Below are 14,222 nucleotides of genomic sequence, written 5' to 3' on the forward strand. Positions count from 1 at the left end.
TAACAACTGTGAAAAGATCTCACAAAGGCCATTGAAGAAGCGGTGACGGCTGACTTCCGGTGACGATGGGCGGGAGGCAGCCACGTGTTGGAGGGCTCCTGTTCGGGAACGGCATTGTCGGGGATTGACGCCCGGTCCTAGGGGCAGCGAAGGCGGTGAAGGCCAGGAGAATGTACAGGGAAGGGATATGTCGAGGTCCAGTAAGAAAACAGCTGTGAAAACAACAAAGTTCGCGGGGGAGTAGAAAGGTCACCGCGGGGTCACCAAGGAAAATGGAGGCTGGAGCATCGGGGAGGCCGCATTGCTTACGGCTGAAGAATTAACGATGGTAATGGCTGCGGAATTCGAAAGGCAGTTTACAAAATACATGGAGACAATGAGGAAGGAGATGAGGGAGGTTTTGAGTGTGCTGGTGGAGGAGGCGATTTCCCCGGTGACGACTGCAGTGGCAGAGGTGCGGGAGCAAGGGGAGGCGCTGAAGGAAGTGGAGGAGACATTATTGCAGCATGGTTATCAACTTACGTCGATGGAGAAGGAGATGTGGAAGGTGATGGAGATTACCAAGGATCTGCGAGGGAAAATGGAAGACCTGGAAAACAGGTCCAGGCGACAGAATCTGAGGATTGTGGGGCTGCCCGAAGGAATTGAAGGGCCGAGACCAACTGAGTATTTTGCTGCGATGCTGGCGGAACTATTGGGGGAGGGGGAGGATCCCTCCCGATATGAACTGGATCGGGCTCATCGGTCGTGGAGGCCTGTACCAAAGACGAGTGAGCCGCCAAGGGTAGTGACTCTGTGCTTCCGTAGGTACAGTGTGAAGGAGAAGGTCCTGTGCTGGGCCAAGCAGAAGTGGGTGGTGCAGTGGGCTGGAGCTGGTATACGTGTATACCAGGACTTTATGGTGGAGCTGGCGAGGAGGAGGGCTGCTTTCAACTGGGTGAAGAGGGCACTGTACATTAGCAAGGTGCAGTGCGGCATTGTATATCCAGCGAAGCTGAGGGTGACTTACAAGCTCAAGGACTTTTATTTTGGAACGGCGGAGGCAGCGAAGTAGTTTGCGAAGGCAGAAGGACTGTGGCTGAATTGAGAAATGGCCATGTGCTGATGTAACCTCATGACTGTATTTTTTTTTTTTTTGTTTGTTTGTTTCACTGCGTGCAGGTGTATGGGCTAAAGGAGCCGGTGTGGTATATATTTGGACAAGGGAAGTGATGGGACTTTCACTCGAAGTGAGGGCTCTTTGGGGTGTAGGTGGATAAGCGGGGTTTGTACGCTAAAAGGGGGATTTTTGGGCTTTCCTAGGGTCGGGCAAGGGGGAAAGGGACCCGGGCGGGGGCCTCCATGCTGGCCGGTCTAAGCCGGCCAGTGAACGGGAGTGAGGTGGGGGGAGGGGCTGCGGCCATCGGAGCTTGGCAGAACAGGGTCCGAGTGGTCTAACCGGGGTGGAAAGTTGGAGGGGAAGGAACTGAGGTTGGGGGAAGGAGTTTTACAAGAGGTAGTGGACGGAAGGGGGGGGGGGGGGTTTACAACTCTTGGGTATCATGTATGGCACTCTTTCAGAGGTTGGATGGTGTTGAGTGTGTGTGTTTGGGGGTGTGGGGGGGGTGTAGCGGACTCTCTGGTGACCATGGGCGGTCCCGGACTCCTTTTTTCTTTTTCTCCTTTGCTTTTTGTTTCCACCGTGGGAGGGTTTGTTTTATTGGATGCATATATTGACAGGTGGGCTGCTGTTTGCGGCGGTGGGAGGATGGGATCGTTGTTATTGTTAAGGGGATTGATTTTGTATTTGTTACCGTTTACTGTTTGTGGGTGTGGTGTAAATTTTGGAGGAAAATGTGAAAATGGAGAATAAAAACATTTTTAAAAAAAAAGTCTGCACCAACCCTCTAAGAGCACCCTAACGTAGGCCCGGTACCCTGCCCTAACCCCGTACTCCTCCTAACCTGCATACCGTTGGACACTAAGGGTCAGTTTAGCATGACCAATCCACCTACCCTGCACATTTTTGGACCGTGGGAGGAAACCCACACAGACACAGGGAGAAAGTGCGAACTCCACAATAGACAGTCACCCAAGGTCGGATTTGAACCCAGGTCCCTGGCACAGTGAGGCAGCAATACTAACAACTGTGCCACTCTGCTGCCCCAATTTCAGTTGAGGTAATTATCAACCATGTGTATCACTAGATTTGTGATCATTGTTTTGATGGAGTGAGTTTATGGATTGATTGCCCACATTAACTTATTCTGGTTCGAACACTTAATTATTCCTTATCATTATCCATAATGTGGTGACTCGGGGCTTTTCACAGTAACTTCATTGCAGTGTTAATGTAAGCCTACTTGTGACAAAGATTATTATAATGTGCTGATCCTAGGTCTTAGTATGTTAAATGGTACATTTTGTTGACTTCAGTGGTTTATTGCTACAAAGGAAACTTTACGGTAAATTTTTCTGCTTTCTTTACAGTCTGAAACGGGAAATGCGGAACTTGGCAGAAGAGTGTAACCTAGAACCTTGTACTGTGGCTTTATCATTTGTTTACTTTGAGAAGCTTGTACTCCAAGGCAAAGTCAATAAGCAGAACAGAAAACTTTGTTCTGGTGCCTGCTTACTACTAGCTGCCAAAATCAGCAGTGATCTCAAGAAGCATGAAGTTAGACATCTCATTGATGTAAGTAGCCAACCATTTTCTCTCCATCGTTATGGAATTCAAACTTCAAAAATAATCTAGTTAAAAACAGGGGGAGCCTAATTTCAAAATAGCTATTTTGATATTAGTTGATGCTGTAGAGCTTACACCTAACCCAAGTTCTGTGTAGGCCCCAACTAGAGTATTGCATCCAATTTAGTCAATGTACTTTCAGAAGGATACAGAATTTACTGTGCAGAAGGAGGCTATTCGGCCCATCGAGTCTGCACCAGCCCTTGGAAAGAGCACTCTACTTAAGCCGACACATCCACCCTATCCCAGTAACCCCACTTAACCTTTTTTGGACACCAAGGGAAATTTAGCAAGGCCAATCCACCTAACCTGCACATCTTTGAACTGTGGGAGGGAACCCATGCAGATGTGGGGAAACGTGCATCTCCGCACAGACAGTGACCCAAGCCCGGACACGAACCTGGGACCCTGGAGCTCTGAAGCAACAGTGCTAACCACTGTGCTACCATGCCGCACATGGGTCCCTTAGAGGGGAACAGAGGCAATTTATAGAATGGTTCCACGGATCGGGGAATTTTAGTTACAAGATTGTGTTACGAAAATTGGGGTTGTTCACCTTGGAGCCTGGGAGATTTGATAGAGGTTTACAAGATTATGACAGGCTAAAATAGACGAGCAGAATCTATTCCTATTAGGGGACTAATTTTAACGGGTTAGGCAAGGGATCGGTGGAAATGTGAAGAAGAATCTTTTTATGCAGTGAATGGTGATGACCTGAAATTCACGGCCCACGGGTGGTGGAAGCAGAAACAATTGGTGATTTTAAATGGAAATTGGATGGGCAGTTGAAGGCAATAAACTTCAGATCGGGTGGAGGAGTGGGATTAACTGGATTGCTCTGCGGCTTGCTGGCATAGATTTGATGAGGCAAATGCCCTCCCTTGTGCTCTGTATCAGTGTTCTTCAAACCTTTTTTCCGGGGACCCATTTTTACCAACTGGCCAACCTTCAGGACCAAGCCCGGCCGACCTGCGCAACCCACCATTTTCTCTTGGCTTGTTTGCTGCTGACAAAAATAGAGGAAATGGTTTTGGGTCCCTTTGGCCCTCGTACACGCTCCTCCAATAGAACCTGTTGGATGAAGGTGAAGCCTTCCGGTGTCGGAAAGTATGGAGTCTCCATCTGTCCAAAGTTCTGCATTTTTTTCCCTGTAAAATTTTATCATATAAAACCCCCCTGAACTTGTTTTTTAAAAAATGAATAAAATAAATGAAAAAAAATTAAATGAATAAAATTAATAAAGCCCCCCCCCTCCGAACTTGTAAAACGAAAAGCTGCGACCGTTTTTTTAAAAAGCGGCCGCACTGCACATGCTTGCCTGATCATTGGTGTGTCCGCGCATACTTTTGCGCATGCGCGCCGATGATCTGGCACATATGTGCAGTACGGCTGCATTTTCTTTTTACACGTTCACGGCCGTTCTTAACAGCCAGCAGCTGCAGCTGTTGTGTGTAGATTTGCGCGATCGGGAGCGCAACAATGGACATCTCCCCGACCCTCCCGACACCCACCCACGGGTCGCGCCCCCGAGTTTGGCAATGCCTGCTCTATATGGCTCTATTACTTAGTATATTAACATTCAATTTTGTAACAAGTTGGAAAATTGTTAAATAATTGTCTAAATATACATAAAACTTGTGTATCCTTGTAATTTATTCCTTGAATGTTGCTAAAAATAATTTGGTGCTTTAGTCTTCAACACCAACATAAAACCAGTATGAACATGGTATTAAAACCATATCAATGTAAGCTTCAGCGTAACTTAATTAATGAGGACATCTGACAATTGAAGATGCTTTCCTAACACTCTGACCTAAAGCCCTCTTAAATGAATAGCCTACTGAACCAGCTGATGCAATATATGGCCATACGAAGGATCCCCTTGAGTTAACCTAAGGATTTGCCCTAAAGGTTAATCAACTTTCAGATTTTTTTTTTACTTTTTAAACCATATATCATTGGAAACTTGTTTACAAATGCAAACCAGAAACCATGAATTCTAATTGGACTCCAGTCTTTTTGTTTTAATAGTCATCAAAAATTGACCTTGCTGAAATCTGCAATGCTAGTACTTCTAATTGGATCCTTGTGATTTTTCTGCAGCTCCTATACTTGTCTGGTCAGATGTACTGATCCACTTTAAATGTGTCCACATTTTGATGTAATTGTAAATTTGTTAATATATGTTTGTCAGTCCTGCAAATGTTAAGAACTTAGCCTCTACTAACCAAAAAACTGTTTTCCATGTATGGTATAAGTATGCTCCATTTTTACAGCAGATATTAATTTTTTTAAATCCTTGTACACAGAAACTGGAAGAACGATTAAGATTGAACTCAAAAGAGCTGGTTTCGTTTGAGTTCACCACGCTTGTTGCTTTAGAGTTTGGCCTTTACCTTCCTGAGAAAAAAGTGTTACCTCACTACAGACGCCTTGTCCAGCAATCCTAGATGCAATTTACATTCCTACTGAAGATGATGGGCACTAAGAGAAGCCAGCAGTCCTTCCCCTAAAATGCTGCTGCAGTTGAATTGTTTATTTTTTCTGTGTTATCACAGGAAGTACTATAACAAAGTACAGTGCTAATTAGTGACAGTCACAAGTTTGTCCAGTTTCTTAAAAATGATTTGTGCCAGTTTTCCTGTTTTTAAAAAAAATTAAAGCACCTTTATTCAAAATAGGGCGAGTCTTGTAAAGGGGTATGTTTGGGTGATGGCCTGTCATGTCCAATGGCAAATTATAGTCATAACTATTACCAAAAATTTAGTACTGGGCAACAGCACTTTCCTACATGGTGACTTGTCGTTGCTGTGATATTACGTTCTGTGCTATCTGTTCTTCCAAGCATTGTCTTACTGTATTTATAAAACTGACTCTGCTGTTAGTTACACATAAGTCACCACTCTATGTTAGAGATTCAAATTAAGCACGTTTATAGTGCTATGCAGTCAAATATTTAATCTATTTTGAATTTTCTGTTTTTCATTGTGCATAGTATGTTTAAATGTGTGCAGTCTTCAGTGAAAATGTTTATTTCGACCACATTGTTTGTAAAATGCAAACTGTCTAAATTAACTGCTCCATTGTTAGATATTCTATTGTGAAATTCCTAACCTTTATCAGTAAGGAGGAGGTGGAGGTGGTTAGCAGATGCACTTAGACTCTTATTACAGATTGTAGTATGTTGAAAAGTAATGTTGTAATCCAGCTTTTAGTTTCCCCTTTGAACGGAGTAATAATACTGGTTTTGGCAACAATTTAATATTTAAATGTTGAATGTGTTGTCCTTTTTTCCTCAAAGAAAGTTTACATTTGGCTTTAAAATTTGATGTTCTTTGTCTTCCCAGAGATTTTATTTTGTAAGAAAAAGCACTCCCAGGTCGGGTAACATTTGTGAAATAAGGAAGATGGGGTTGATGATTCAGATTGATTACCTTTTATTGGAACCATTACCTTGAAATATTAACCATATCTTCCTCCATTGATGCTGGTTGACCTTACTATTTCAGCATTTTCTGTTTATGTTCAGTTTCCAGCATTGACAGTATTTTTGATTTTTGTCTATATGTTTTGTAATTGCTTCACAATGTGAAGCCATTTCGAGTACTGGTAGTAGAACCAACAGTGAGCAAATTATGATGCTCAAATATAAGCAACCTTTTAATGAAAAATGGATCAGTCAACAACTTCAAAACTGTGAAAAGAGCACAATACCATATAGTTTCTGTACTATTTTCATTGGCTATCTGCTCATTTGTATTTGTCTTTCATAGAAACAGAAGTAGACCATTCAACCACAAACCTATTCAGCTACTCCTTGAGATCATGGCTGATCTCCCCTGCCGACTTTTCCCCTGCCTACTTTAACTCCATATCTCCTGATTCTCCTTGCCTAACAAAAATCCAGCCACTTCAGTCTTGGAAATAACCCGGCGCCCAGTCTCCTGAGAAGTTCCAGGTTTCCGCTGTCCTTTCTGAAAAGTATCACTTGCAAATGGCTAGCTCTAATTTTAAAATTATGTCCCCTTGATCTACAATTCCTCCATCGTTTAAAAGTCCTGAATAGATCACCCTTCTAATTACAAAAGATTACAAACTAGGATTGTTTTGATCATTTAACCCTTTAACCCCCGGTACCCTTCTAATGAAAATGTGCACCATACCTCCTCTGAGGTTAGTACATCTTTCCTGAGGTTTGGTGCCGAAACTCAGTGTAGTATTCTAGGAGGGATCTGACCAAGGGACTGTATAATGACTCGGCATTTTTCTATTTCAACCAACTTGAGATGAAGATCAACATTCCATTAGCCTTTGAATGTTTTGTGCACTAACCTTGGACATGTCAATCCCTTTGCTCTTGCACCACTTTCATATCCCCATAACTTCCTCCATTAAATTGCCATAGTTTTCCGCCCTCCTTTACCAATCTTGTAGCTTTTAGATAAAATTTTAGAATATACACCTGTTCCCCATTTTGTTATATTTTAACTGTTAACTAAAATGTGGATTATTTTGCTACATGGGTGCTGAAAATTAAATTGGTTTATAAAGTATGTGCTCATTTATTTATTATATAATGGAAAAATTGAACTGATTATTCCTGTAATGGTACATGTCTGTCTTAGTTTTGCTTTAGGAGAACGGGAAACATTTGGGTAATTCTAAATGGTCTGTCTCCTTTCTACTGTCTCTTATTGCACAAAATGCCTTTGTCTAGAGACTTAAAAGCTTCTGTATTATAAAAGTTGATGCATATTTTTATTCATTTTGTATAAGTGCAACTGCAAAATTTCAAGTAAAAATTTTCAATTTTAATATAATCGGGTCTTTGGTCACTTTCTTGCTCCTTATCAGAGGATTTTCTGAGAGCAGAACTGAAATAAAAGTGCATGCCGTTATGGAATATAAAAGATTAAGTTTACAAGGATAACAACATTTTAAAAATACCTAATTGGATGTCTTGAGCTCATGAAAATCATTTTTTTAAATTTAGAATACCCAATTCATTTTTTCCAATTAAGGGGCAATTTAGCGTGGCCAGACCACCTAGCCTGCACATTTTTGGGTTGTGGGGGCGAAACCCATGCAAACACGGGGAGAATGTGCAAACTCCACACGGACAGTGACTCTGAGCCGGGATCGAACCTGGGACCTCGGTGCCGTGAGGCCACAGTGCTAACCCACTGCGCCACCGTGCTGCCCTGAAAATTATTTTTTAGGTGCAAGTTATTTCTTTAGTTGCGGAAGGCTAGTATATGTTCAATACTGAGACCAATACTTCTCCTGAGTCTTACTATAGAAGTACAAGGCCATTCTCATGGACTAAGTGGACACGCTCAGATACCCAGAAGTACAGAACATTATTATTGCTGAAAAGGGGACATGTGGCCAAGCTTTTCATTTTGCACTCAGCAGGACAAATTCGCAAGAGTATCAAATTTTAAAGGGAATGACAATTTATACTGCATGAGAAAAGAGTGCTGTTTGGTTGGCAAGTTGAGTTGTTGCACCGGGAATGTTTATTCCTCCAAACCTTTGGTTAAATTCACAAAGGCAGGTCGACTAGTCGAGGTGTTGCCATGGGGAATGCACCTTTCACACACACTGCCCTGTCCTCTGCAAACAGAATACGTGCAGGAATTGTGCCTTTTTCAGTTAACTTAAAGCTTAGGGAATAACTGTTCCCTGGCGTATGCTCCATGGTAATGCCGTGACCAGAGTCCACTTCCCAACCAATCAGCACACTTTTCTCATGCATAATAAATTGTTCCCTCGGAAATTTGGTATTTGTGTGTCTCTCCTGCTAGATGCATGTCTTTTTTTCAGCAGTAGTCAAATTTCCACTAAATGTCAGGAGATCCAAGTTTTTGACCCAATCCCAAGTAATGTAGATCCACCCCTAGTGAAAATATTCAAACTGATGTTTGGGACAAGCTGCTACGCGTTTCAATGATTCTAGCACAAAACTGATCTCAATCACTTCCCAAAAAAAAAAAAACTCATAATTCATATGTTAAGGCTGCAAGTATAACAGTGAACTCATGTCAGCGGCATGGACTTTGATTTTTCAGAATAATCCCTGCTGGTGATGTATTTTGCTGAGCATATCTTGATGTAACTTTCCTGCACCACAGAAGGTGAGGAATGCTGTGCTTGTGAAATGAACAGTGACCCTGCTGTTGCAGCTATTTCATTTGTTTATCCTTATGCTTTCTCAATGTTTCATACTTTCTTGCATTAATTTCCCTTGCTCTTAAATGTATTTCTTCCCCCTTTGTGTGCCTTGGTTTTGTCCTGTTCTAGTTCCTCTGAACCTATTACATTACAAACTCTCCCTCCTTCCCTCATTGTAGCTGAGATTTGGACATGGTTTACTTTTTTTGTGAATTGATTCTTTTGAATGGCAAATATTAAACTTGTTTTCACTCCTGACTGCTGCATTATCTCTTTCACCTGCTACCTTTGCAGGTTGAGTCAGTTTACCATATGCTAAGCTTTACTCTTAACACATTTTGAGACAGAAAACACTCCATAAGCATTGTCCGTACACTCGTAGAAGATACAAAGTCCTTCAGTTGCAATACAGCACATGTCATTGCTTCAGCAGTGGTGTCTAACTTAGAACAAAAACAAAAAAGTACTGGATAATCTCAGCAGATCTGACAGCATCTGTGGAGAGAAAAGGGAGCTGTCAGACCTGAGATTGTCCAGTATTTTCTGTTTTTGTTTGGATTCCAGCATTCGCAGTAATTTGCGTTTATCTTTGTGTCTAACTTGGAAATTGTCATTGAAGTTAAGTGGGATTATTTTGATGGCGAAATGTTACTGGATGCCTTGCCATGTTTTATGCTGTGCTGAGCAGAAAAGCCGTGTGTCACGTTCTTCAGTGTAAGTGCTGCTATGACATTTCCTTAACATGAATGTCATTTTGTTGTGTCCTTTCAAAATATCAGTAATGTTCCAAACATTGTTCTCTGTCCAAAAACATCCAAATAGGTCTCGAGAATAAATCTAATTTGAGTAGAGATGCACCAACTCAATAATGGCATAAAAATGGTAAGAAGGAAGTTTATGTTCAAAAGGTGATTGGATTAGAAGTGTTTAAATAGATTGAATCACGGAATTGTTATGACGCAGGAGGCCATTCAGCCCATTATGTGCAGCAACTCATTATGCCTGAATGCCATTCCCCTGACTTTTCCCTGTAACCCTGCACATTGTTCCTATTCAGATAATCATTTCATGCCCTCTTGAAGCCTCAAATTAACCTACCTCCTCCAGGCATTCCAGTCCTGGTACACTGTGAACCTTGTGTTGCCCTGTTACGTATTCTCTTTTCAAGTACTAAATGATCTCTTTGAGCTGCACACAGAAAAATACTTTTCACTGTACCTCTGTACATGTGACAATAAACAAATCCAATCCAACTTGTGTGAATGTTTTATTCCCCTCACATATTTGCGTCTTTTGCAAATCACTTTCAATCTGTGCCCTCTCGTTCTTGATCCTTGTTTTTTTTATAAACAGGAACAGTTTGTACAGTGTGAATTTATGGTGGTTACACATTCACCCCCTGTTTTAAAAAAAATCAAGTCCGGCAGGGGTGACGGGTCTATAAGTTCAGTCGGTCCGGCGCTCGAATCGTGCGTTGAGACCGACGGAGCTCTGGAGTTGCAGCCACTTCGGATGGCTGTGGAAGGATGTTCGGTGTGAATCTGAGGGTGGACTCCGGGGGTGGTTGTTCCAGAGCTTCGTTCCTGCGGACCGGTGTGACGGGTGGAAGGGGGCGCGGGAAGCAAATAGGTACAGGGGCGTAGGGCGTGGGGGGTCGGGTGGGGTGTAGTGTGGGGGGTACCTCGGCGGTAGTGGTAGATCCTGCAGGTGCCAGGTCCCGGAGGGAAACGGTGTCCTGCCGGCATCGGGGTGTTCAACAAACGCGTAGTGGGGGTTTGAGTGCAGGAGCAGAACCCTCTCCACCAGGGGGTCTGTTTTATGTGTCCGGACATGCTTCCGAAGGAGGACAGGGCCCGGTGTCCTCAACCAGGATGGAAGCGAGGCCTCTGTGGTAGTGCCCCTAGGGAAGGCAAATAATCGATCATGAGGAGTCTGGTTTGTGGCCGTACAAAGGAGGGATCTAATTGCATGGAGCGCGTCAGGGAGGACCTCCTGCCAGTGGGAGGTCGGGAGATTCCTGGACCGTAGGGTCAGTAGGACGGTCTTCCAGACCATCGCGTTCTCCCTCTCCACCTGCCCATTCCCCCTGGGGTTATAGCTGTAGTCCTGCTCGAGGCGATGCCCTTGCCGAGCAGGTACTGACGCAGTTCGTCGCTCATGAAGGACAAACCCGTCACTGTGGACATAGCTGGGGAAACCGAACAGGGTGAAGACACTGTGCAGGGCTCTGATGACTGTGTGGGAGGTCATATCGGGGCATGGGATGGCAAACAGGAAACGGGAGAATTCATCTATAATATTGAGAAAGTAGATGTTACGGTTGGTCGAAGGGAGGGGCCCTTTGAAATCAATACTCAGTCGTTCAAAGGGCCGGGATGCCTTTACCAGGTGGGCCTTGTCTGGTCTATAGAAGTGCAATCCCTGGTGACAGCTTTAACCTCCTCGGTGGAGAAAGGCAGATTGCGGGCCTTGATGTAGTGGGCGGGCCGGGTAAACCCCGGGTGGCAGAGGTCATTGTGGATAGCCTGCTGTCGGTCGTCTTGCGTGCTGGCGCATGTGCCGTGAGACAGGGCATCTGGGGGCTCGTTGAGCTTCCCAGGACGGTATACAATATCATAATTATAGGTGGAGAGTTCGATCCTCCACCGCAAGATTTTGTCATTCTTGATTTTGCCCCGCTGCGAGTTATCAAACATAAAGGCAACCGATCTCTGGTCGGTGATGATGGTATACCTCCTATCAGCAAGGTAGTGCCTCTAGTGCTGTACGGCTTCCACAAGGGCTTGGGCTTCCTTTTCAACTGAGGAGTGTCGAAGTTCCGAAGCGGAGAGGGTTCGGGAAAAGAACGCTACTGGCCTACCTGCCTGGTTCAGAGTGGCAGCGAGAGCAACCTCTGAGGCGTCGCTCTCCACCTGAAATGGGATGGATTCATCTACCGCCCGCATGGCGGCTTTGGCGATGTCCGCCTTGATGCAGTTGAAGGCCTGGCGAGCCTTGGCTGACAGTGGGAAGAGTGTAGCCTTAAATAGTGGGCGGGCTTTGTCCACATACTGGGGGACCCACTGGGCGTAGTATGAGAAAAATCCGAGGCACCTCTTGAGGGCCCTGGAACAGTGAGGGAGAAGGAGTTGTAAGAGGGGGCGCATACGGTCAGGGTCGGGTCCTAGGACCCCGTTTTCCACGACATAGCCGAGGATTGCTAGTCTGGTTGTGCGGAAAACGCATTTCTCCTTATATGTGAGGTTGAGTTTTTGGGCAGTTTGGAGAAATCGGTGGAGGTTGGCGTCGTGATCCTGCTGGTCATGGCCGCAGATGGTGACGTTATTCAAGTACGGAAACGTGGCCCGCAGCCCGTACTGGTCCACCATTCGGTCCATTGCTCGTTGGAACACCGAAACCCCATTCGTGATGCCAAAGGGAACCTGGAGGAAATGAAAAAGGCGGCCATCTGCCTCGAACACCGTGTAGTGGCGGTCCTCCGGGCGGATTGGGAGCTGGTGGTATGCAGACTTCAGATCTACCGTGGAGAATATACGGTACTGGGCGATCTGATTTACCATGTCTGCAATCCGGGGGAGGGGTACGCATCGAGGTGCGTGAACCGGTTAATGGTCTGGCTGTAATCAACCACCATCCGGAACTTTTCCCCGGTCTTGACGACCACCACCTGAGCTCTCCAGGGGCTATTACTGGCCTCTATGACTCCTTCACGTAAGAGACGCCGAACTTCGGATCTAATAAACACCCTGTCCTGCAAGCTATACCTCCTGCTGTGAATGGCCACTGGTTTGCAGTTGGCGGTGAGATTAGCAAAGAGTGGAGGGGTTCGATTTTCAGAGTTACTGGACTGCATATAGTGAGTGCGGGAAGGGGTCCGCCGAAGCTGATGTTAGGCTCCTGAGGTTGCACTGGAAATCCAGTCCTAGGAGGAGGGGGGCGCAGAGGTCCAAGAGTACATACAGTTAGAAGTTGGTGTAGTTGGCGCCCTGTATTGTTAATGTCACAATGGTGCGCCCCGTATCTGAACGGAGTGCGACCCCGAGGCGAAGAAAAAAGATTTGCTGTGTCGGAAATATCGGGAGCGAGCAGCGCCTTACCAGATCTGGGTGAACGAAGCTCTCGGTGCTCCCGGAGTCGAACAGGCACGGTGTCTTGTATCCGTTGATTTGGAGGGACATCATGGAGCTCTTGAGGTGCTTTTGCCGCGACTGGTCCAGGGTGACTGCACTGAGCTGCGGGTAGTCGGTGGCGTGGTCGGCGGTGCTGGAGCGGCCCCGTGATGACTGTCCGCGGAGGTCGTAATCGTCGAGTGGCGTAGTGGGTGATGGGCAAGATGGTGACCCCCGTTGATCGCACGTGTTGGGCGGCGATGAAGATGCCGTCCAAGATTGGCACCCCCATGGATATGGATCGCACATGGCGGGCGGCGAGGAAGATGGCGTCCAAGATGGCGGCCCCCATGAATCACACATGGCCGGCCGCGTGGGGGAGGATTGCCAAGATGGCGCCCCCCCGTGAGTCGCACATGTTGTGCGGAGGCGGAGTCAGCAGACACGCTGCCACATTGCGGGGTCTGCAGGCCTGTGAATTGGAGGAGCGAGTGTTCGCGTTAGGGTTCGAGTTAGTTTTTAGCTTTGGCCAGGCAGACCTTAGCAAAGTGCCCTTTCCGCCCGCAGCTCCTGCAGGTCGTGTTGCGGGCCGGGCAGTGCTGCCGGGAGTGTTGGGGCTGGCCGCAAAAGTGGCACGATAGCCCTCCGTGGTGGGCGGGTGGCCGCACGGCGCAGGCCTGGGGCAGTCTCTGGTCAGGGGTTCACGATGGAGTCACGTGATCGGCCAGGAATGCATTTAAACTTTGGAAAGCGACAGTTTTACCGTGTTCTCCAGGTCCTGGGCCCCTTTCTCGAAACGACGCTGCCGCACATAATTGGATCGGACCCCTGCAACATACACGTCTCGGACGGCGAGTTCCATGTGTTGGGCGGCTGTCACGGCCTGGAAGTTACATTCTCGTGCTAGAGCTTTACGGCCCCGCAGATAGTCTTCTAGCGACTCTGCAGGGTGCTGGCGGCAAGTTTTCGCGAGGGCCTCAGTATAAGAGTCAGTTACATCAAGTTGAGTTGAAATATGATGGCTTACCCGTGCGTGGGGAAGACTGCGTTTCTGTTCTTCTGTAACAGAGGAGGTAGTCGACGCAGCCAGGTAGGCCTTGAAGCACCGAAGCCAATGCAAAAAAATTGATTTTGCTTCTGCGGCCTGTGGATCGAGTTCCAGTCGGTCAGGTTTGAGGGCTGATTCCATAGTAGTTTTTAAGTCGATTAAATTG

At 45.9% G+C, this 14,222-nt stretch overlaps 1 protein-coding gene across 1 annotated transcript in view; it reads left to right on the forward strand.

The window, feature by feature from the left end:
- The window catches only part of LOC119969628 (CDK5 and ABL1 enzyme substrate 2-like), a 47,477-nt gene extending 39,932 nt beyond the window's left edge, over window positions 1-7,545 (forward strand). The window contains exons 8-9 of the mRNA XM_038803515.1: window positions 2,470-2,674; window positions 5,035-7,545. Of these exons, the coding sequence (XP_038659443.1) occupies window positions 2,470-2,674; window positions 5,035-5,175 (346 nt within the window). The 3' untranslated portion in view covers window positions 5,176-7,545. The remainder of the gene's footprint in view (window positions 1-2,469; window positions 2,675-5,034) is intronic.
- The last annotated feature ends 6,677 nt before the right edge of the window (window positions 7,546-14,222 follow it).

This window comes from Scyliorhinus canicula, chromosome 7, assembly GCF_902713615.1.
Source record: "Scyliorhinus canicula chromosome 7, sScyCan1.1, whole genome shotgun sequence".
In the NCBI taxonomy this organism is placed as follows: domain Eukaryota; kingdom Metazoa; phylum Chordata; class Chondrichthyes; order Carcharhiniformes; family Scyliorhinidae; genus Scyliorhinus; species Scyliorhinus canicula.